General features: G+C 45.4%; 2 protein-coding genes across 4 annotated transcripts; one reads left to right on the top strand and one right to left on the bottom strand.

Moving 5' to 3' along the window:
* Positions 1-1498: 1498 nt before the first annotated feature.
* Positions 1499-22240, bottom strand: GTF2E2 (general transcription factor IIE subunit 2). Of its 2 annotated transcripts, none has more exons than XM_054633970.2 (8): positions 22144-22240; positions 21408-21574; positions 11852-11943; positions 11351-11458; positions 10620-10802; positions 10075-10168; positions 3013-3128; positions 1499-2357 (listed from the first exon to the last, which is right to left on the bottom strand). In XM_054633970.2, exons 2-8 carry the CDS (start codon positions 21568-21570, stop codon positions 2238-2240), a joined length of 876 nt encoding a protein of 291 aa, XP_054489945.1. In that variant the 5' UTR covers positions 21571-21574; positions 22144-22240; the 3' UTR covers positions 1499-2237. The 2 variants fall into 2 exon arrangements, with proteins under 2 accessions (XP_054489945.1, XP_077032975.1); XM_077176860.1 differs by having other exon boundaries at positions 22033-22148.
* On the top strand, positions 13289-17458 carry SMIM18 (small integral membrane protein 18). Of its 2 annotated transcripts, none has more exons than XM_077176858.1 (2): positions 13289-13605; positions 16764-17458. In XM_077176858.1, exon 2 carries the CDS (start codon positions 16809-16811, stop codon positions 17103-17105), a length of 297 nt encoding a protein of 98 aa, XP_077032973.1. In that variant the 5' UTR covers positions 13289-13605; positions 16764-16808; the 3' UTR covers positions 17106-17458. The 2 variants fall into 2 exon arrangements, with proteins under 2 accessions (XP_077032973.1, XP_054489948.1); XM_054633973.2 differs by having other exon boundaries at positions 13294-13601.
* Positions 22241-22272: the final 32 nt, after the last annotated feature.

Genomic DNA, 22272 nt, shown 5'->3' with positions numbered 1-22272 from the left:
AGCCAAACCAGTTTGGGACCCTACAATTCTGTGCTAACTGTCTGAACTTGTTTTCTCCACCACTGCTTTCTATAGTCCATGCCACCACTAACAGGCCAACATGAGCTCCCCTTCAGCTGTTTTTCAGATTTTACCCTAACAAGCTATAAAACTTATTTATGCCCTTTCTGCTACTATTGCAGAGAAGAAGGCATCCACCAGTGAGGCAAAGCATCTAATTCAGTCTTTCCTACTGGACACCACCTGGACCCTTTTGTTCCTTTGAACACTGGAGGCTGACAAGGCCAGTGCAGCACACAGAGCTCACAGTCACTTTCCCTTTCCTGCTCTCCTGTTTTTTTTTGACCTAACATATTTTTAATCTTTCAAAGTAGCTGGAGGCGTTTTCTTTAGACTCAAACTCTATTATCTTAATCACTTGAGCAGAGAAACAAAGCAGGTAGCCTACCTTGCAGCCAGCTTTGGTTCACAGAGAAAGGGCAGTGTTATGTAAGATAAATGGGAAGTTATTCCATGAGACTCCCCAAAGGCAGGAAAAGCAACTCAGAGCTCTGCTGTTGTCCAAACACCACCACCAAAAAAACCACTGCTCAAAAATGCAGCAGATGGAAGGGAATCTTTTTTACCTTGAGTGAAGATGACAGAAGAGAGCTGAACAGTTTTGCAAGTGTGCTGCAGGTACTCAAAGCAGAGCTGTAATGCAAAACTAAAAAGCACCAAAAGGAATTGTTTGTGCTGACCTGGAAGATATAGGAAAGAAAAGAGGTTCAAAACCATCTGGAGCAGCACACTTTTATATATATATTTAAAAAGCATGAAATATATATATAAAAATAATAGAAGAAACCTCCTAACAGCATTTGCCAGCTCCTTAACCAGGGCTGACATGTGCAAGGCTGGGAGCACTGCCTGTTTCTCAGAAGAGCAGCCTTTCAAACCAGGAGGATAAATGCTGCACTTACAGAAGCACATTTCCCCAAGCTGACAGAACTTGTTCAGTGCCACAGCAACAAAGCCTCATTCTTCATCTGCTCACGTGGCCGCATCCGACGGCCTCTGCTCTCTGAACAAGACAGCAGCCTGAGCTCAGGCAGCAGTGATGTGCCCTCGGTGGGGAGCTGCAGGCGCCTCTTTTATCTCTGATCCTAACCCTGGAAGAACACAGGAACAGCTCCTCTCCTGCAGGGCCGTGCAAACAGGATCAGCATTGACCGGCTCTGCTTCGGAACACAACAATAAGTTATGGAGAGGACACGGTTTGGCCACGGTCCATGTAAGGCTGTGCTGCACACACCACCAGGCATCGACAGGCAGCTTGCATTTAAGGTGGTTCCTCCCCTCTCCCCAGCCATCATTAAAGAGATGACAGTGTCAGCCTAGTACAGTAAGTCACTGAGAGGATAAAAATATAGCAAAGATTCCTTTACCTCCACAAAAAGGAAAACGCAACAAGCACAAATGTTGCCGATTCTCTCATTCTTTAAGGAACAACACTGGAAACCTGCATTGTAAATTTATTACTTAAAAGAAAAAAACACTTCAGTATTACACCGTCGTTTTATTTCCCTCCTGTGCACACAGCAGAAGGTGCAACACACTTGTACCCACAACAGTGAGGAGACATCGCCGAGGGCAATTCCTAATTACCATTAGGAAGCTCTGGCTGCATCCCATCCCACAGCCTGCTGGGATTTTGGGAGCGGGGTTTTCTGAGTTTGAGTCTCAGATATCACCGCCTTTCAGTAAAGCTCAGTCCCATGGAAAGGAAGAAGCATATAAACCGTGGGTGTATCTGACTGTGAAAGAAACTTTGCCTGCAGTGATTTTAGGAAAATGTTTTCCTGAAACAGGTAAAAAAAATGCTGTATTCAATCCCACTAGAAAGCCCCTTGTAAGTAATTCCAGGTAAATACCCACTAAGCAATGTAAAAGCAGAGTTAAGCACTGAGCAGGAATTCCTGCATTACATGCTGAGCACCATTTATGACCCTATGCCAACAGGCAACTAGTGAGAACCTCTTACTCAAAGACATGTTTCCCATTAGCTAATTAAATTAACCTCTAAATTTAGTAGCTCATACTTGCTCTCAAACTGACCTGTTTCACCTCTGGCACTTGCTGGGGTGGGGGAAACACATCACATTATTATATACAGTCAGTCCTTGTGTGAGCAGACACCGAGCCCCAGCAGCAGAAAGCCCGTCTAGAAATGTGCATTTGCTCCAGAATTCAAGCGCTCACTGCTTTCCAGGAACCACATCAGAGTAATCTTTTAATACTCCAACCAAGTGGTCATTGTGAGTCTTAAACCGGCGTTTCTTCTGAGAAGCAGGTTTCTTCCTCCTCTGAATGGGAGCCTGCAAGAAGAAACAAACAGTACTCAGAAGATCTGTGACATCTGACCTGATGTGTGACACCGTGCTGGTCACCACTGCTGAGAAAGATGAGCTCTGCCAGAAGCAGGGGTGGGCAGGGAAGGGAAGTGCTGGCTCCTGGAGAAGCAACAGCATCCAATTCCAATGCAGGCAGGGAGATGACCCTGGGGACAGAGCAGAGCCATGGTATCCCAGGCACAGTAGTTAAGTTGGCATTCTTAAGTGCAGCTACAGAAGCAGGTACATGTCCCACAGTTCTGTCCACAATCCCACCAGGACTTCAAATATCTTCAGCAGAAAAGTCAACACCCCCCCCTCCACCTTCCTCCCAAAATACTACTACTCTTGATGCATTGTAGAGCTTCAAGCAGAATCTTCCACTGTGGAGCTCACGGGGATTCCTGGAGTTTGCCCTCCTTTGATGCTGCTCAGATTAATTACACCAGCTCTAACATGTCATAAAAATCACTGACCGCTGGCTGCAGCACTTGGTTTTTCCAGTTTTTAACACTGGCCATGCTCCCCCAAGCTCCACAAAGCTGTACATAGGGTCACCAACACGTTTTGGAATTAACACTGAGGGATCAGGAAGGGAGGGATTTCCTATAGAAGATGATCTATAATTTGTATCTCTTACTATTTTCTTTGGTCCAGTTTCTTGCATGGAAGAAATACCCTGTCGTTTCAGATACTCTTCTATCTTCTCCTCATCCATAGAATCCACAGGAATGCTCCTCCACAGCTTCTGGAATTCTGAAACGACAAGCCCGGTTTTATATCCCAGTGAGCAAACCCTGGGCAAAGACCCCACAGGAAGGGAAGGGGAGAGACTTGATTTCAAACACTCCAACATTCTGGCACGTCAGTCTGTCACCGCCAGCAGGCACTCACTCAGCACAGCCTTCACCCTCTCCAAATGCTGATGCACTGCCAAAAACACCCAAAACCGAAAAGATGAAACTCCAACCAACAAAACAACAACAAAACACCCTCAAGCGAAACTGCACTCGAGCATCAGGAGCACCCGGAGGCAACCTGTGCTTTTCGTGTTCGTTTGCTACGGAGTCTCTTTTTGCCTGAGATCTCGAGAGCTCTGTAGGCTGTGAATGAGTTTCACAGATCCCGATGAAGGGCAATCACTAACCAGAAATGGCAACCTCATTTACACATCCTCAGCTGCCACTGACTTGGGAGTCTCATCATCCCATCCCCTAATTTACTGAGGGTTCGAGACATTGTCTTCAGCGGCTCTGAGCCCGTTTATCATTGCAATATGATCCACACCGTGCTCTACAGATAACAGAGTACTAAAATTCCTCTGGTGTTAAAAAGAAGAGAGACACCTTAAAAAACACAGCAGCAGGAAAACAGACAGAGACAGTAAGTCTTAATTAGAGCAGCTGCCATCTGCCTGCACACTTTCTGCCTCACGTAAAGTTTCACAGAGCCTCTGGAATGCCTTCTCCAGGCAGCGGCTGGTACGATCCTACCTCCCTTCATTCCCCATGCAGGGAGTTAAGATACATCCTGTCAGCAGGTCTGGCTAACAAACTATAAATAAAACACGAGGCACACATAGCAAGGCAAGACTAAATTTTTCCTTTTATTTCCAGATAAATTTAGTATACAGTTGTCAAAACAACCACAACCTCTGCATGCTTAAGGATGTGTCCTGTGCAGCAGGGGATGAGATGCTCCAGTGCCCACTTGCCACAGGTATCCTGGCTCTGGGCACACTGCAACCAAATGGGAGTGAACAAAACCAACCCGGTTCCTGCCCTTGGAACAATTCCCTGCCTAAAGCACTTTGTTTTTCTATGCAAATACATGCCTGAGTTTTAGGCGTTCCCGCTGCCAACAGTAAGAGACTGCCCCAGCTTTTCAGGAAACAAAAGAAAGGAATTTCACCACTGAAGAATGACAGTATTTGTTTTTGGTAATGCAGTGGTTTTGAAGAGAACCAAAACCTGTCAAAACACCACGTTTGGTTACAGGGAGATAGCTCACAGCCTGCTTCTCACAGAGGCTATCCAGCACCCTGGGATCAGTGTGCACATCCCTTAATGCAAGGACTGACACTGCAGTCAAGACATCCTCCATCTGCTCATCCATTTTGAGGGGCTTTCCAGGCTTTCAGCATAGCTGCCTGTGCCTGCTATCAGAGATCATCCCTCACCCCATCCAGCTGCAGCAGGTGGAGAAGGTTTGTCCTCTTATCCATAATATCCTGCTGCAAACAAATGTGTCTCCTCATTAGAGTTCAGGATAGATGGATAAATACACCCTGGTGCAAAAAAAAGGAAAGCTGAGGATAGGTGCTTAAGGTTAAACCGGTCTACATTCTTCTGGGGAACAGAAGTGAAAAATTAAACACTAGAAAATAAATGGTCAGCTCTTCAGGGATCAGCATGCACAGAAGTGCAGATCACAGTTAATATCTAACTACAGTGGTCTGCATTTCTTGTAGTGCCACGGTTATAACATCACTCCAGCTTCACATCCACCTTCTAAACTCAGCCAAGAAATACAAATAGAACAGGCACCAAGATCCAAAAGTGCAGAGCCAGAATGGACTTTACATACAGACAATTTAATCCATTAATTGGCCCCACCAGAGTCACCATATCATATTCTGCAACTCCATTTAAAAACTCCTCCGTAAATCAGGCTGCTTTCAGCACTACTGCTTTGATTGCAGTAATTGCAAAAGAAATTTCTACTCATTCTGGAGCTCCATGTAGGGCTTTAAAATACTCTACTGCCCAGGGAAGAGGGAGTCACAACAACATGGAAACACTCCCTATTGGAACAAAAAGCACAGGATAAAGGTGGAGAACCACAGGGAGCTGCCACCCTTCAGTGCATACGAGCTGTCTGCACTTGGTGTGTCACCTAGAAGGAAAGGGAGATCCATCCATCCATCACCTCATCACAAAACTGACTTGGTGTAACACCAGACACTGGGCTAAATGCAAGGTCTGAAGGAAGAGAGCAGCTGGATGGCTGGCACTGAACCATTTACACATTACCTGTCAGGCTTTTAAGTCTCCAAGGACTATGCCCCTATCAGCCAGGGAAAGTTTAGACCTTGGGAATACACTGTCTGAATTATTGTGACATCCCCTCTGAAATATGAGAACGTGTGGGAAAAGCTGGCAATAACTGCAGCTCTCAAGAAACAACCATCTGCATTTGTAGCTGAGGTACTTCTGCACCTCAGAAAATACACCCTTGAGCTGACACAGGGAAAGATTCTTCCCAGTTTCCTTGACAAGAATCCCAAGTGCTGTCACCTTGGCCTTTGCTGTGTGTCTGAAGAGAAGACAACAGCAGCAGAAGGCAGCTCCTAGGGCAGACTTCAATACACAAGATCCATTTTTCACAAGGTTTTTCTTTCACAGGGCACAAGGAGCTCAGTGCTGCTGTGTGAGGGGATGGCTGGAGCAGGAGGCTCCCCACATGCTGGCCTGCTGCAGCCAGCCATGGAGAACAGGTTGGGATGTATGCATTCCTGTGGTGCCTGCAGCCATTATGATGACACAGCACATTCAATTTTCCCATTCCGTGCCCTGCTCACTGCTGGGTAATCCTGACACCATCACAGCACAGAAAAGGTGAGACTCTTCTCTCAGAGCCACTCAATTATTTTATCCATCAGCCAGAATGAAGGTAAAATGGCTGCAGGAAGATAAAAAGACAGCAAGGCAGGCCACACTCAGGCATGCTGCAATCTCTGCAGGGCTTAGGCTGCTTTGACAAGGCAGAGCCCAGAAAAAATCCCCAGGAGAGAAATCTCCCAGGAGTTTCTGGTCAAAGTCATGCAGGTGCTTTGAACCCTCACTGAGATTTGCATTTTTCACAGTGCTTTCAAGTCCTGATTCCAGTGCAGATCTTCCTGAGAAGAGGCACAAAGCTGTGATCCCAGTACTGAGGCAAGTGTCATGAACAAATCCTATACACAATATCTGGCAATCTGATCACTAAAAGATGTTAATTCAGAAACTGGACAGAATCAACACTACTCGCAGGCTGCCTCCTTGCTCCTCCAGTGAGCTAAATTCTGGTCTTCTAAATACCGAGAGGAGGAAATGAGACCAGGAGCTGGTGAAAAGCCAGTTTAGATGTTTGCTGACATCTCCAGCAACATAAAGTCAAAACTCAAAACAATGAGCTCTGACCAGCAGGAAACAACACAGAGCTAAGCTGAGGGCAGCATAACAAAGATTTTGCAGACACCTTCTCTCTCTGAAACACCCAAGGGGTAAGAATGCACAGTTACCTTGATTTTACAGCATCACGAGGTGCCTCATAGATGAAAACAATTTGCACTGACATTCCCTGAGTGATTATACTCTAACCCACTTCCTTTCTGTAAATGCTTACATTTGGGGAATGAAGTCATGGGTAAATGACTGCCTGGTGACTTTGGAGAGGCTTATCCAGCACTTCTGACTGCCTCACCTGCTCTTGCAGAAAGGTTGAGATGGTTGTGGAGATAAACTGATACATCACACAGCTAATAAAATCTGCCAGAGATTAAAAACAGCTTAAAAATCCTCAGTGAGCCAAGCCAAAAGCTGAGCAAAGGATAAAACCAGACAATAACAGTGTAGAAGGGAAGAAACAACAGTCCTAGCAGTCCCAGGGAACGCAGCACTGGATTTATACCAGAAGGAAAAGGTGCTTGGCGCTAAATCTGTGCTGTCCCTGGACCACCACAGCTAGAAATCAGCACTGATCCCAAGCAGTTTTTACAGTGTTCAATTTAAGAAGCTTTAGCCATTCCCTAAAAAGCCCTTCAAAAGCTTAGGAAGAATTTAAAAATAATTAAGTATCTTAATTTTTCAGAAAAAAAATACTTCCTATAGTGCATTCAGCTGGGGAAGATACCATCTCTAGCAGTCAGGCAATCCAACTGGCCTTTCAGCATTCAGCACGGGGGTGAAAGCCTTGTTCACATGCAAAGAACAGGCAGCCTCGACTTGGCTGAAGCACCTGAAATCTGGCCCTGCTTTTATAAACACTTTCAGCTCCACACCACTGACAGCAGATTAATTAGCCAGGAAGTCCAGAAGGAACACATGCAACCTGAACCTTCCTTGGCTAATCACATAAAAGGAAGAACAAAAGCCCTTCCTTGCTGCTCAAACTCCCTCCAGTACCCTTGAGATCTCGATATATAGGCAGCGCTCCGTTGCTGCGATACATTGGGATTTATTTTCACAGGGGGAGAAAAAAAGCTTGTTCAGCCATCAAGGGCAGAGGCAGGCACTGCCAGAAAGGAGGTCCTCCCACTGCTCCAGGCAGAGAGCTCCACAAATTGCCCTGGCTCAGGCAGCAGTGGGAGGGAACCCCACTTTTCAAGGCTATCACCCTCAGCAAACACATGTTCTGAGCTGGGATGTCATAGAGCAGCACTGAGGAGCACAGAGCCCTTATTTCTGAGGATAAACATTAAACTAGAAACATATTTTGAACTGTCATCAGCTGCTAGATCAAAGAGTCTGCCAACACTTCAAGGCTTATTTTGCAGCCTTTTTAAAAACTTCATTTGAACGTTGCCAGAGATAATGAGCTGCAGTAGCATTGCTAAGGCAGAGACGTGTCATAACTCGTCCTGTGCACAGACAATTCTGCCAGTGACTCCCTAAGAGACACCCTTCTGCTGCTCTGGAAAGAATCCTAAAGCAAAGCTGCTCAGGAAGGGTGGCTTTCCTTCGTCACAGGATAACAGGGCTGGAAAAAGGACCTGCTCCAGCTGCAGTGAGTGAGTGAACATACTCAGGGATGTTTCCAGCACTGTGGCATACTCAGGTGGATCACAATGTTCACAAAAGAGAAAATATTCTTGCCCCCTCTCAGAACAAAGCATCAAAAGGAAAACCAAAACCAGCAGGAACAGAGCAACAACAAAACATCACTTCTGGCTGGGATGGGGAGCTGCTGCCACCTGCGGATAAAAGGAAGCAGAGCCACCTTGAACTACAAACACTGCTCGCAGAATCCCTTCAGGATGCACACGGCAGCTTAAATGCCTTCCTTCAGCAGGAGGCCAGGCGTTTTATGGAGTTTTTTTAACCTCTTCCTCCCTCTGGGAGCAACAGCTCCCTCTGTTTTGTGTAAGAGGAGCCCAGGATTTATCCTGGCTGCCTGATGCCTCTGTCTACATCTTAACAAAGTGGGCTCTGTTATGAAATTTGACAGCTAATCCTGGAGTTATTACAAGCTAATAGCAACAGGGTAGAGACCTCCCTCTGATCACTCTTTTAGTATGGTTCGGTTCCTGCTATCGGGAAAAAATTGCACAAGAAAAAACACTAATTTAGCAACACAACTGTGATACAACCAGTGGCTAAAACTTAAAAGCTCTGTCTCAAAAGTTACTGCAAGAGCACTGATTTCTAAATGTTTTGGCCATGTTCAGGCCCCCAAAAACCGTGGGCGATGGACTGAAGAGGCACTACCTCAACAGAAGGACAGGGTTCATGGTAAACTCCTAAACATTTGGAAATCAGAAATTCCCCAGTGAATCCATACTGCATTTTGCATATAGCTGCATTGCCCCTACCAAGAAATGACAGAAATCATCGTTTAAAAAGAAATTCACTTCAACCTTTTGAGATATTTTTCAATATTTTTCAATGCTGTAGATGCTTAATCATCTTTGTGAAGCAAAGCTATCATTACTGAGATTACAAGTGTGTACTCTCAGTACATAACAAATAGTTAACGATACACATCTTTAGTTGCTAAATTCTATTGGAAATAAAGATTCCCCTGGAGGTAGGCAAAGAAAGAAAGATCTTTATGCATCCTCCTGTGGTCCTGGAAGTAGAGCAGTTCAAATTGTATCAAAACTCTTTTTTTTACCATACATAATGTGATGCTGTGTGATGCAATGGCTTTATGTGTAATGTTACAAGAACAATACGTTAAAAAAAGAAAGTGTTCAATGTCACTGAGTCATCCAAATAAGATCTTCTGACACAGACTGCCTTCCCCTTTCTGCATTTACAGACACCTCATGCTGACATTTATGTCCTTACTGGAACACATCCTGATTTCTGTGCACAAAATGGCACCAGAGGATTTTACCACCATTTGTGACACAGCAAACACACTGAACTTGTGAAGCCCCAAATCCACTCCAGCCCTGGGCAGCAGCACTGCCCCCACATCTGTGCTCTCCTCCCAGCTTTAACCACCCTCTTCTCAAGAATTTTGCTCACATCTCTTCCCTCCGTGCTTCCTCCTTCTGTTCCATTTATGGCTTCTTGCTGCATTCGCCAGTAAAAGGCACATGGTTCATAAACAGGAAAAAAAACCAACAAAAATCTTGCACCCCCAAATCATTCTTTTGGGGTTTTTTTGGCTTCCCCTTAAGCAGCAAAATGTTAGATGCCATTTCAGTCACAGTGAGGTGGCTTTTAGTCTCTTCTGTACCACTACTCTTGAAGACAACTGGTGGATTCCTGGTGCCATGTTCCAATGCAGACATCATAAAGAAGATACCACTGGACTCACTTGCTGGTCTCATTAGCCTCATGTTAATATCAACACTCCCTTCACATCTGGACACACCTAATATTTCATTATCACCCTAAAAGACTGCTCTACCTGAAGGCTGCTTATACACAGATGTGCTTAAGGTGAATTCAGATCAACTGTCATGGAGACCCCCATGTAAAACAACACCTACCTTCATCCACAGCAAAGTGACAGCTCTTGTCGTTGTAGAAAAGAATTTTCTTCTTATCAGGGCGATTAACAAAGATGATCTGGTCCCCTAAAGCCTCAAAAACAAATGCAAAACAACAACTCAAAATCACTTTGTTTCCAAGCTGAAGGTCTCCAACCCCAACAGAGCCAGACCTTGGGCTAATAAAAGCAACAACAAACTGGAGAAGCTGCAAAGTAACTGGCCATGAAACACATGAGTACACTAATAAATCAAAAAGGAGATTCAGAGGACTGAGGTCAAGGTGTGAAAGCAGAACTAAATGCCTGCAGTTGGAATGTGGGAGATCAGGAGTTTTTTGTGAGAAAGAGCTCTGAGAGCTGTGCTGAGACATCAGGGCAAATCTGAACGTAAAGGATGAAATACAGAAAATGCCACAACATCAGATCTGCTGAAATGACACGTGAGTTATCAAAAGAACAGCAACAGGTCATGAGAAAGCTCTGTCTTAGTGTCTCTCTTCCCTGTGAGAAGTGAAAGCTGAACTGCAGCCACATGTTGCTCACCTTTATGGCTTTCTGTGCATTGGGCAGCCCTTCCTCGATGTCTTCCAGAAGGATTCCTCCCAGCCCTCGCTGGTCGTGCTTGTCCAAGAGCCTGAGCAGAGCCTTTTTGTCTTTCAAGTTGTACTTGGGTTTGAAGGCATACTTCCCATCCACAACTTCTATTTTTGGGTTGTTGACTAGAGCCTGCAACAGGGACAGAAATTTCAAACCTTGAAACAGTGCAGACACTTACTACTTTTTTCCTGGTGTGCTTTTGAGCACATGAACCACACGTTACAGCTGCCAGGCTGGAGCTTTGAGTTGAAACAGATTCTAAATCCTTGGATCCTACAATTCACCATGACACACAGCACCTCTAAGAGAGAAAGGACCCAACTTTGGTGCTGCAGGGTATTTGTTTACCTTTCTTCATCTGGCAAAGGCTCGGTGATGACTTTTTATACGCTTCTTGGGAGGAACTCTTCCATTCCATTCTGATATTCTGGTTCATTATGGAAGAAGCCTGGAGCTACTTTTTGGAAGACTTCAGCAAAGTCAAGCTTCCCTCACAACCAACAGTGCCAGAGCAGAGGTTTCTGCTCCCTAGAATATCAGTATTGTCAGCAAGGAATGCTACAGTCTGACTTAGTAGTTTCTTGAAGAAGGGATGACATATTAACAATTTTACAAATGTATGTAATTCAGCTTTATCAGAATTCTTTAATGAAAATCTGAACATGTGTTTTCTTTACCTCACTCATTAACCATTGTTTCTGCTTGAGTCCAATATCTAAATGCTGTGTTTCATCCAGTATCTCCTCCAGGGTTAATGGATGTGTGTCACCACGCTGGTGCCGGGTCTGCAAAAGCAAACAGCATCTCTTACAGCTCTGTACTCACTTTATTCAGCAACTCAATCACCAAAAAGTAGCTGAGATTAGCACCAAATTACACTTTATTTTGATCACTAGCCTATGAATCCCAAAACCTGACAGCATCTTGAAATTCCTGCAAATAAACACCATTATTTTGGTTGCAGAGTGACCTGGGATAATCAGGATTTCAGTTATGAAAAAATATGCCAACAATTTCATTTACTGACAGCACATAGAATTTAACAAGCAGTTTCTTGAAATTCTCACTCTTGCAGTAAAAGAATTTCAGAGGTTGAAACATTCAGCATTTTCTAGCCACAGGACAAGAAACAATTAAATTATTTAAAACCAGTATTATTTTACACCAAAACACCATACCTTCATATAATTCACTATTTTAGCAAGGACTCCAAACTTGTAGCCAGAGCCCCCTGAGAGGGCTTTCAAGTTAAATGATCCATTGCTGTGATCTACAAAGAAAGAAAACAAACAATTAGAGGGTGCTTTGATAGCTTCCTCTTGGGTCTGAGCTCCATCACAAACAGGAGTGGCAGAAGCAGCCACCCCCAGGTGAGTCCTTGCACACATCTTGATCCAGACCCAGGGACTCGGAGGACACAGCTCTGGAGCATTTCTGGGCAGAACTCCACAAATAAAAAGTTAAGAAAGCAGCAAGCGACTGCAGAGTTCCTGGCACAAGAGAACATGTTTAATTTGGTGGCTTAACATCCCATAATCATTTACACTACATGAATCCACGCTGAAATAATGCACTGCTTTTGCTCCACCAATACCTTCCTGCTGCTGAGATGGGGGCACAAAGCTTCCCTTCTTCCCCAAAGGCACTCAGTGGTTACACAGCAGGGAAAGGAAGGCTGTGAATTTTTTTTTTAATTATTGTTTCAAGTGGTTCTAGTGGAGAATTTATTAAACAGAGCCATACAAATGCAAACCAATTCAACCTGGTGTGTTGCACCACTGGAACAACAACTCGGAACCCCCTCTGTTGTCATCTGTGGTTGTCTTTATCATGAGGTTTGCTAGCACTTTGTTTCAAAAGTTCTTGCAAGGTTGTTAATGACCATTTAATAAACGTCAGCTCTTAGCACAGCACATTAAACACAAATATCCACAAACCACTATCACAAGCCACAGGCTCATTACCAGCACAACATTGCTCAAACCTAATGGCAACAATTTTCTGGAATTTCAGCTACTCCAGAAAAAGAACACCATCTCTTTGTCACCATGGGGAGTGTTTAATCCTCTGGTGATTTCTAAACACATCTGACAGGACAACAGTTATCTCAGATATATGGAGCTCCTATTGTTTCTGTGGAAAAATCATTGTAGCAAGAGAAAAGAACAGAATCGTGAAGCTGTTACATGACATCAAAGTCTTAAAGGCTTTATAAGCACAACAATTCTAAAATTAACATAGAAATATCACTGTAGCTACAGAGGAATATTTTATTCTGGTTACTAAATTAAAAGAAGGAAAATCAAAAGCCAGCTCTCCCTGAAGATGTAGCCCATAGGGATTTTTCCCTACAAGGTTCCCTTTAAAGATTAAAAATTAATGTCTATGTAGGACATTTTATAAATAAATAGAAAAATCATAGATGCAATGAGAGGTCTGAAGAGACCAAAATAAATTCAGAGGTACAACAAACAGTTAAGACAATTTATCATGTTTTTGTTCTGTCAGATTTGAATTGAATCGGGAAGATAATCTGGTTTAATCTGCCTGCTTGCAGTCGATGACAAGGGAATCTAACCCCACGGCGAGGCTGGAAATCTGCAGATATTAACACTTCAAACGTCACGGTTTGATGGCTGATCCGGGCACAAAGCAGAGCAGGGTCGTGGCCAACCTCTGCTAACGAGCTCATCCCACCCCAAAAAACAAGAACAGGGAGGCATTTGCTTCTCATTCCAGACAGTAAGAGTCACATTTCTGAATGATTTACTCCTGGGGTTGAGGGCTCGATGCAAATGAGCACAAAGGAAGTTGTCAGCAGCATCGTGCTCTGGCCAATGGAAGGAAAGCTCCATCTTAGCTGTGCCATAGGCTGCACTAAAAAAAGGGACCAGAACGGCGCTCTCTCAGCATCCTTTCACACAAGAGGTAGGTGTGTATCATTTTATAACATTCTCTCAGGTTTATCTTGATTACTGAAAGAAAATATGCCTGTAAGCTGAGAACCTGTAAAAGCTTCTTGGAATCAGAATGATTTTTCTCTAGGCTGAGCAGGGTTTATCCCGCTGAATGTGGAGGAGCTTGTCTTGCACGATCAGATGAGCACTTTCACCATCTGTGCACTAATGGAAAATTGATGACCACTCCATCTTACAGCAGAGCTAACACAACCAGCCAAGATTCAGTAAACAAAATGGATTTCGTACTTGCAGGGGAGGTGGCTGGTTTCCTGCAGCCTCACGTTCCTGGTGATTGATTCTATGTGTTTGCACAGAAATGACAGCAAAAGGGTTTTCCTTAAAACAAAGGCAGCTCCAGTTGAAATGTGAGCATCGTTACCTCCCAGGGGGTATTCCGTAAATTAGGCTGCCTAAAAGAGATCTGTGTGTGTGTGGAGGAGAAACCTGTTCTAGAAACAGGTAGGGAGAAAATCCCTGTGCCTGCTGTTACCTTTGGAAACACTGGAGCAGCCATAGACACAAGGCAAACAGCCAGGTTAGAATGCACCTGAGATTTGTAAATGCTCAGTGCCTTCTTAAACAGGGCTTCCTCAGAGCTGCATTAAAAGGATTTTCTGCCAGTCATTTCCCTCTGCTCCATGATTTCAAATAAAGCTGCTCCTCTGCAGTGCCCAAAGATGCTAATGCTTTTAAATTAAAACCTAGTGCATTAAATATTTAACTCGTTGCATTTTGGATATGTACAACTGCTGACTTGACTGTAAATCAGACTGGCTGATGATACAAATCTGACCTGTGCCATTACAAAATAAGTAAAACTGCAGGAAACCAGCCCATTTTTGACAGCTTTCAAGGACACTAACCTCATTAGTGCTGTTTTAATTCTGAACAGTCAGCAACAGCTACTTCAGCCTCGTATTTCAATAATTACAGCAAAGAGTAGCTGATCTTTATCTGCCTCACCCTGTGGAGAGATCATCATCCTCCTCCTCCTCCTCAAGAAGCATTAAATTCCATCTCCTGGCATAAAGACAAACATCTCTCCACTGTGCAAACTGCTGCCCTATTAGTGGATGTGGAGTGGGGAGGGAATGGCTGCCCTGATGGAGCAGAAAGGGGTTGGCTGTGGAGTGGGGAAGGAATGGCTGTGAAGTGGGGAGGGAATGGCTGCCCTGATGGAGCTTGTGGAGCAGAAAGGGGCTGGCTGTGGAGTGGGAAGGGGCTGGCTGTCCTGATGGAGCCTGTGAAGCCTGTGGAGTGGGAAGGGAATGGCTGCTGCACTGTTTCCCGGCCATGCCGTGCTCAAGATACTCCTCTCCTCTTGGGAACAGAGCTACTCCCTTGGCAGAGAGCTGTTCTGGCTAAACAGTGCAAATCTGACCAATCCCTCCAGTGGCCACAGATCTTGATCACTTTGAGCAATATAAATGAAAAAATCCCACCAAAACTTATTAAATTTTGCATCACAGAAACAGTCTGGTTTTGTGCCTGGTGTTTACAGAGCAAGCAAACTTACATATAACAAAACCCTCAGTCCTAGAAATCTGTTTACAAAGTTCAAAACAAAACTCTTTTCTTTCCCAAAGGTATCCTTTTGCCATTTAAAACACACAATTAAATCCTGCTTATTTTAATTACTCCTCAAAGGGGACTCCAAATCCTTTTATTCAGCTCCCCCCTCTCGCTTTCTCTCGTGGATTATTTTGAAATAAGTCTTCAAGCCACCCCTTCAAAAACCCTCACGACTTTTAGCCCCATAACAGGTTGGCTGAGTTTCCTTCCCACACCGTGACCAAACCAAGCCACTCTCTCAAAGCCAGGACCCGACTCAAGCCAGGAGTATTTTTAGCTAGGATTTGCTCTGTAAACTTTTGTTTAAGGAAAAAAAAAACCCCAACAATTTAATTAATCCCATCCATCTCAGTTATACACTGTATATTCAATTACTAATCTGTGTACCCAGCTACAGATTTAAGTTACTGCAACTGCTCCAATAAATGTCTGTGTGAAACACTAATGCCAGGGACCTTCCCAACAACAGAGCTCTTTTGTTTCAATTTAAATCCACACAAGATAAAAGGATAAAGAACAAAATGTATAATATTAGAACAATAAAAATAAGACATAGATCACAGGCTGGTTTGGCAGCATGATCTTGGTTTTCACCATTTTCTTTAATAATTTCACAGAAATAAGGACAGGTGCTCAGACTGCTTTAGTAAACACCATCACCACCATGTTCCACCTAAAAACTCCTTGCTGTTTCCTCAAAGAAATGGAGACCTGACTTGATCCCCTCCTCCCTCCCACACCAGTTTTAAACTGCCTGAGGGATTCAAAGGTTATTATGACATCCTTACGGCCACAGCAGATAATCAGAAGTTACTGTAGCTCCTTGGACAACTTTTATTGCATTAGACTATTGAGCAAAAGTAGATTTGCTGGAGTCAGCTTCTTGCTTCATCTTCCCCACACCACAGAGCAGCCTCTTCCTCTGCTGGGTGCCAAGCCAGGCTTAGGCAGAGTTGAAAATAAGGAGGAACTCCTCAGGAAGGTTTGGGTTTTCGTTGCTATCCACCCCAGTGACTACAGCACCACAAACAAGATTTCCAAACACTCCCAGTGCCATCTGGGCAGCCAAATTTCTCCAGCACAAACCACTCAGCAGGGGAAGAGCAGGGAAATGAAGAGGTCAGGAAATCTGCCCTCCTGAAGTCCAGAGAGTTTTGCAGGTGAATAAATCTGTGCTGATAGGCAATTCCAAAATAATAAGGCCTTTCACACCACAAGACTGATGATGCACAGGTGGTTGAAACCACTGCACACCTTGAAAATCTAGTTTGTAAGCTGTTTGTGCATATAATTGAAATAAAGAAGCAAAGCTCTCTCATTCCTGAATCACTTACACCGCATCATGCCTGCATGAACCAGACACTGCCAAAGTAAATGTTCCAGGTCTATCCACAAACTTACACACCTGGAGTTTGGTATTTTGGTGAGCAAATACAAGTATGCAACAATCCATGTTAGTAGAAACTTTGAGAACTTAGTCTAAGTAGCTCCAATTTGTGATAATATCACAGTGTTTCCTTGATTGACAGTTCTCAACAGCTTTGTTTTTGTGTTTCAGCTCCCAAATCTGTGCCAGTGAGCATACCCAGGCAGCTCCTCAAGGATGGCAACCCTCAATAGCACCCACTGGAATGAAACTACTACATCCATCTCCCAGTATCTGGGCTTCCAAGTGCAAAAAATTTACCCTTTCCATGACAACTGGAACACTGCCTGCTTTGTCATCCTGATCATATTTATCTTCACTGTAGTTTCTCTGGTGGTGCTGGCTTTCCTGTATGAACTGCTGGACTGCTGCTGCTGTGTGAAAAACAAAACTGTGAAGGACTTGGAGAACGAGCCCAATCCTGTCAGAGCAATGCTGAACAGCTTCAGGAAGCGAGACACAGAGGTGGTGTAGGAAGCACTGAGCACCTCCACTTGGAGAACTTGGTTTGACACCTGGAATGAAGCCTCCTGTAGCTTACAAACAAACAAGTTGTGTGCTTTTTTCTTTTGGACTTAAATATCCACAGTGGCAATTTTATCTCTGGATGTGAGCTGGAATAATTGGCAAAGGTTTTCCAAGTGCTCAGCAGAAAGACAATCTACTACAGTGTTATGGGAGGGAAAAAGATTGTTGTTTTTAGATGAACTGTTGCTGTTTATATTGAGTGACTAGCATAGAATTTTGTCTACCTGACCAAACAAATGCTGCCTAACATGCATAAAACTCTGTTGCTTAACTGAAGAAAACATTTATAAAATGTCCAACAGTCTGATCACATTCCGTGCAAAGACAGCAGTGTTGTCCCACCGAGTCAACCACACAGGGACAGGACAGACAGACAAGGGGTAAGAAAAAAGTTGGGAGAGGAGGGTTGGAAGGCAAGAGACCCTTCAGGCAGGAGAGGACTGGGTGCATTCTAGCCTTTGGCAGTGCTTTTTATTAAGGGTTTTTTGCTTTTAGAAGAGAGGGTGGTGGGAGGAAGACTAAGCCAACAAGAAATGTATCCCTAAAATGGTCTCTTCTAGTTCTCCTAAGGGTAGTTTGACCCTTTCTTCCCCCACTTCTCCAGTTCCAGGGAGCTGTTCTCCCCTTACTTCATATGCAGTCTGGCCAACAATTTCTGGGTGTTGACACCTGCATAACCCACTACCTTCAGAACATCTGACCCTATCCAAAAATACTGCTGGAAATGAACAGGGACAATTCTCTGCCTCAAGGCTGCTGCTTCTGTGGCAACCACAACACTACAGGGAGTGGGACATGCCAGATCTATCACCCCTATCCCAAACTTCCAAAGCCAAACTGGAACTGGTGGAGTTCTTGCCAAGAGCACAGGGAGATGGGCCACAGACCTCCCACACTGAGGAGGGGGATGGCACCCAGCCCAGGTGCAGCTTTCAGCACTTTGCACAAGAGAATCTCGCTTGACTCATTTCACTTGACTTCATCTGCCTGCTGACACATCTCAGAGTTCACACTCAGCCCTTGCTCATGTCCTGGCCACAGAACTCTCACACCTCTGGCTCACCAGCCCCCCGTGCTGTGCTGTGACAGTGGTTTTTAAAACCATTCAAGTTTTGCAGTTACAAATGACAACTGTAATAAAAATGTCCAACAGTGTAGCCAACAGTAACTCCTGGCAAGTCCTTCACCCTCCTGAATCCCCACAGAAATGTCCCAGAGCAAAGCTACACGTGGGACAAGTTATTTAACCCCAGAAAACATTCCTGTCACAAAGGAAACAAAACCCACCTAAATGGCCACAGCCACAAGAGACCTCACAGTCCATCCATGTCTGAAAAACCCTGACCAGTACCTATAATGATCTCTTTTTTTGCATGTATCAAATCACCCTCTCAGGCTGAGCATGACTAAGCTCCAGAAGATCTGGACACAGTGGAAGACTTGCTAATTGGCACTGGTTGGGGAGATGGAGTCACAAGACACCCAGGGCAGGATGAACTAGCACAGCTAGTCCAGTGATTCACCTGGAGAAGCAAACTCCCTCCTGCAGTCACAAATCCCCACAGACACACTTCTTCAAGCCCAAAATCAAAAGCACAACTGATGGAAGCCAATGCCCTGAGTACAAGATCATTTAGGACTCACACTGAGATGGATGACAGAGATAATGCCAGTGGTGATAAGGATGACATGCCACCTTCTGCTGTGTGACAGCATCAGACTGGGAAGCCCTGCTCAAGAGGCCAGAGTAGCCATCAGGATGCACTGAATTAAATCCTGGCTCTCTCCTAAAAGGAAAGGCTCTGGACACTTGCAGCATTCCCACAAAGTGCCCATCAAGCTGCACACAAGAGGGCAGTGTGTGCAGCACGCCAGCCTCTGCTGCTCTGGCAATGCCTTCCTGAGAAGCACATGGAACGACATATGCTGGGACTCATCCCAGCTTTTTATTTCACAGGTCTGCAAAGGAGAATGGGGGTGGGCACAAGGAACAGAAGGCAAAGGTGGCCCCTTGCACAGTACCAGAGAAGACTCAGGATGATTCTTTCCCACAAAACAGCCCCTGAAGATTCTGACTCTTGACAACTGTCAGCAGAGACCACTGAGACAAAGGTCTTAAGACAAAGACCACAGCCACAATTTACTATTGATTAATAAAATGAAATTAACAGATTTGATCCATTTCATTTATTTTCAGTTCCTGTTCTGAACTGAGCAAACTAGCTTTGAATTTTTTCAAATAACTTGTTGAAACAATGACAGTAATGTCTGTATAATAATCACTGTAGGAGCAGTGGGAAGCTTAGAGCCAGACTTCACAGACAGGCCAGATTTAGCTGCACAGTCTCTTGAAGATTAGCATTGTCTCCAAACCTCTCCTCCCTCAAAAAGTATCAAGGGCAGGCTCTCTGAGCCACAGAACCACAGAGCCAGGGAGGCACTACATACCCAGGGACTATCAGTGCCAGCACACAAATTATAAGGTGATAAAGGTGACTCCCTTTATCACCTCTGTGGCCACTGCACAACAAAACTAGGACTGACCACCCTATTTTTGTCTCTTTGGGGCAGTGGGACAGGGATTTCCCAACACCAGGTTGTTACTCCACCTCCTGTCTCTGACACCCACACATCCTGACAGGCATCTGCCAATCTGGCAAGTGAAATAAAAAGTGTGTTTTGAGGCAGAGGATTTTGACTCTGCAGCATAAAAATGTTGTAGAAACCCTGGAGCCTCTCTGGTACTGCCTGGAACGCAGCCAGCAACATAGCAACATAAAAGATCAACTTTATCTCCTCAGAGCCACCTCGGGTCCCTGTTTGTGTAAGCGAATTGTCTGACAGCCACAACAGCACTTAAAGAAACCCTCAGCCCACAGAAACCACAGAAACAAGATGAAACCTTCTTTATCTGCTCAAATCCTCCAGATCAGGCTCACATTTGTACCCTCTGCCCTCTTCCTGACTCCCCATCTCTTCTTCCAAGCAAACCTCACTCACCCCAGTGACGCAGCCTAGGATATTCCACGCAGAATTTTGTTTTATTTGGAGAGTGTAAAAAAGGGATGGATGGAAACCTGGCCTCCCTTGATTTATTTTAGAATGTCTGGCTGATACTTTATTTGGTGCCTGAGAAGCTGCAGACACATACCCAAATTCCCAACTCTTCCCCTGGGACAGAAGATGCTTCCCTCCTCCCAAACTCCCTGACGTTTTTCTCTGTTGTTTTTAGCTCTATTGTTTCTCCTGGAGTTTAGGAGAGAGCCACGTGGGTATTATTCAAAATATGAGCATGGACTGAGTTTGCACAACAGGGTATTTTGTGATTTAGTAACTCCTGGCACTTGATCTGACCTTTAGAGTGCACTTGAGAACTGCCACTGCTTTGGGAGCAAATCCTCTCCCCGGTGCTGCACTTTCCACACACTCCCACTATTTTTGGTACTGCTTTATTAACTGTTTATTTGATACTAGGAGACTCATTATCAGTGCCACCACCTCCCCAGGGAAATGCCACAACTCCTCAGTAAAACAGGCAGAAAACCCTGGAATGCCTGGTGCTCACGAGCAAAGCTTAGCTCCCAGGTGAAATGAGACAACTGCTAATTACAACATGCAAGCCAAACAAGAAACACCTGGCAAAACCCCTAAAACAAAATCCCCAAACAAGACACACCAGGCAAAATCCCTAAAACAAAATTCCCAAACAAGATACACCTGGGAAAATCCATCTCAGGTATGAACACCCTCCAAGTTAAGAGTTACCTAAATGTTTTAGGTACTCTTTTGCCAGAAATAATCACCAAACAGGTTGGGAAGGAAGGGAGCCTAAAGATCATCCAGTTCCAACCCCCTGCCATGGGGACACTTTCCATTAGACCAGGTTGATCCAGGACCTACCCAATATGGCAAACACAGAGAAAATGAATGGCACTGCCTGTCCAGCAAGCACCGAAACTCACAGTTTCCGAAAGCACATCCAAAGCACAGTTTCACATCAATAATTTTGGCAGCACAGATTCTTCACACAGAGCAACAGCAAACGAGCCATGGGATGAGGCTTAACACACGTGCACAGTAGTCACACTGTGCAAGTGACTTTCTTAGCAAAAGTGGTAATTGAAGAGAAATTGACAACATCCACCAGCAAAACTCACAGATACAGCATTATTCACATTAATAAACCACAGCTTAAAGGCAAACAGCAGAAAACACCAAGCACCTGCTGGACAGGAGACTTCCACCCACCTGTGGTTTGTTTTGAGCTGGAGGAGCCCCCTTGTTCTACCTTGGCCTTCTTCTTCTTGGAAGCAGAGGAGTCGGAGGAGAGCGCTGGGCGTTTCTCTACGGCGGGCGTGGAGAGGGCTCGCTTTTTGAACAGCTCCCGCTCCCGCAGCAAGCTGGGGTCCATGATTCTGCCACGGGGAAAAGGCGAGAGAAAGGTGTCAGCCTCACCGAGGTATTTAGGAGCAGAAGCAGCTATTTATCACGGAATGTGCTGAGCTCGATGGGGTCCCAGCACTGAGTCCGACTCCCAGCGCCACACAGGACAGGCCAAGAGCCCCTCCCGGGCCTGGCGGTGTTGTCCAAAGGCCCCGTGAGCTGCGGCAGGATCGGTGCCGTGACCACATCCCGGAGGAGCAATTTACTCCTTGTGTGTTCCTCCTTTTCCCCAACACGGACTTGAACAACACATTCAAGGTGTCAGAGCACTACCGGAACCTTAAGGAACGTGAACAGCAAAGCCGAACAGGGATAGGAGAGCCCTGCACCAGCTTAACGAGGCACCTCACGGCAGGACGGAACAAAGTGGCAGCCCGGCGGGCGGGCGGAAACCACCGGTCGGGGGATACCGGAGCCTCGCCGCCCCTACCCTCGCGCACAGAGCTGGGCCGCCGCTCCCCTGTCCCCCTCTCCGCTCCCGTCCCGGTGCCGGTCCCGTTGTGCCTGCCCCGTCCCCTCAGGGCGGCCCCCGCCCGCTCACCCGCGCGCCGCCGCCGCCTAGCGAGCCATGCCGCTCCCGGCAGCCCTTGCGCGCCCCGCACGCCACGCCCCGGAAGGGGCCCGCCCGTCGCCATCGCAACGCGGCCCGGCCTCCCCACCCTCAGCTCCC

This window comes from Agelaius phoeniceus, chromosome 4 (assembly GCF_051311805.1).
Source record: "Agelaius phoeniceus isolate bAgePho1 chromosome 4, bAgePho1.hap1, whole genome shotgun sequence".
NCBI lineage: Eukaryota > Metazoa > Chordata > Aves > Passeriformes > Icteridae > Agelaius > Agelaius phoeniceus.
This window is presented reverse-complemented; position numbering and strand designations above follow the sequence as displayed.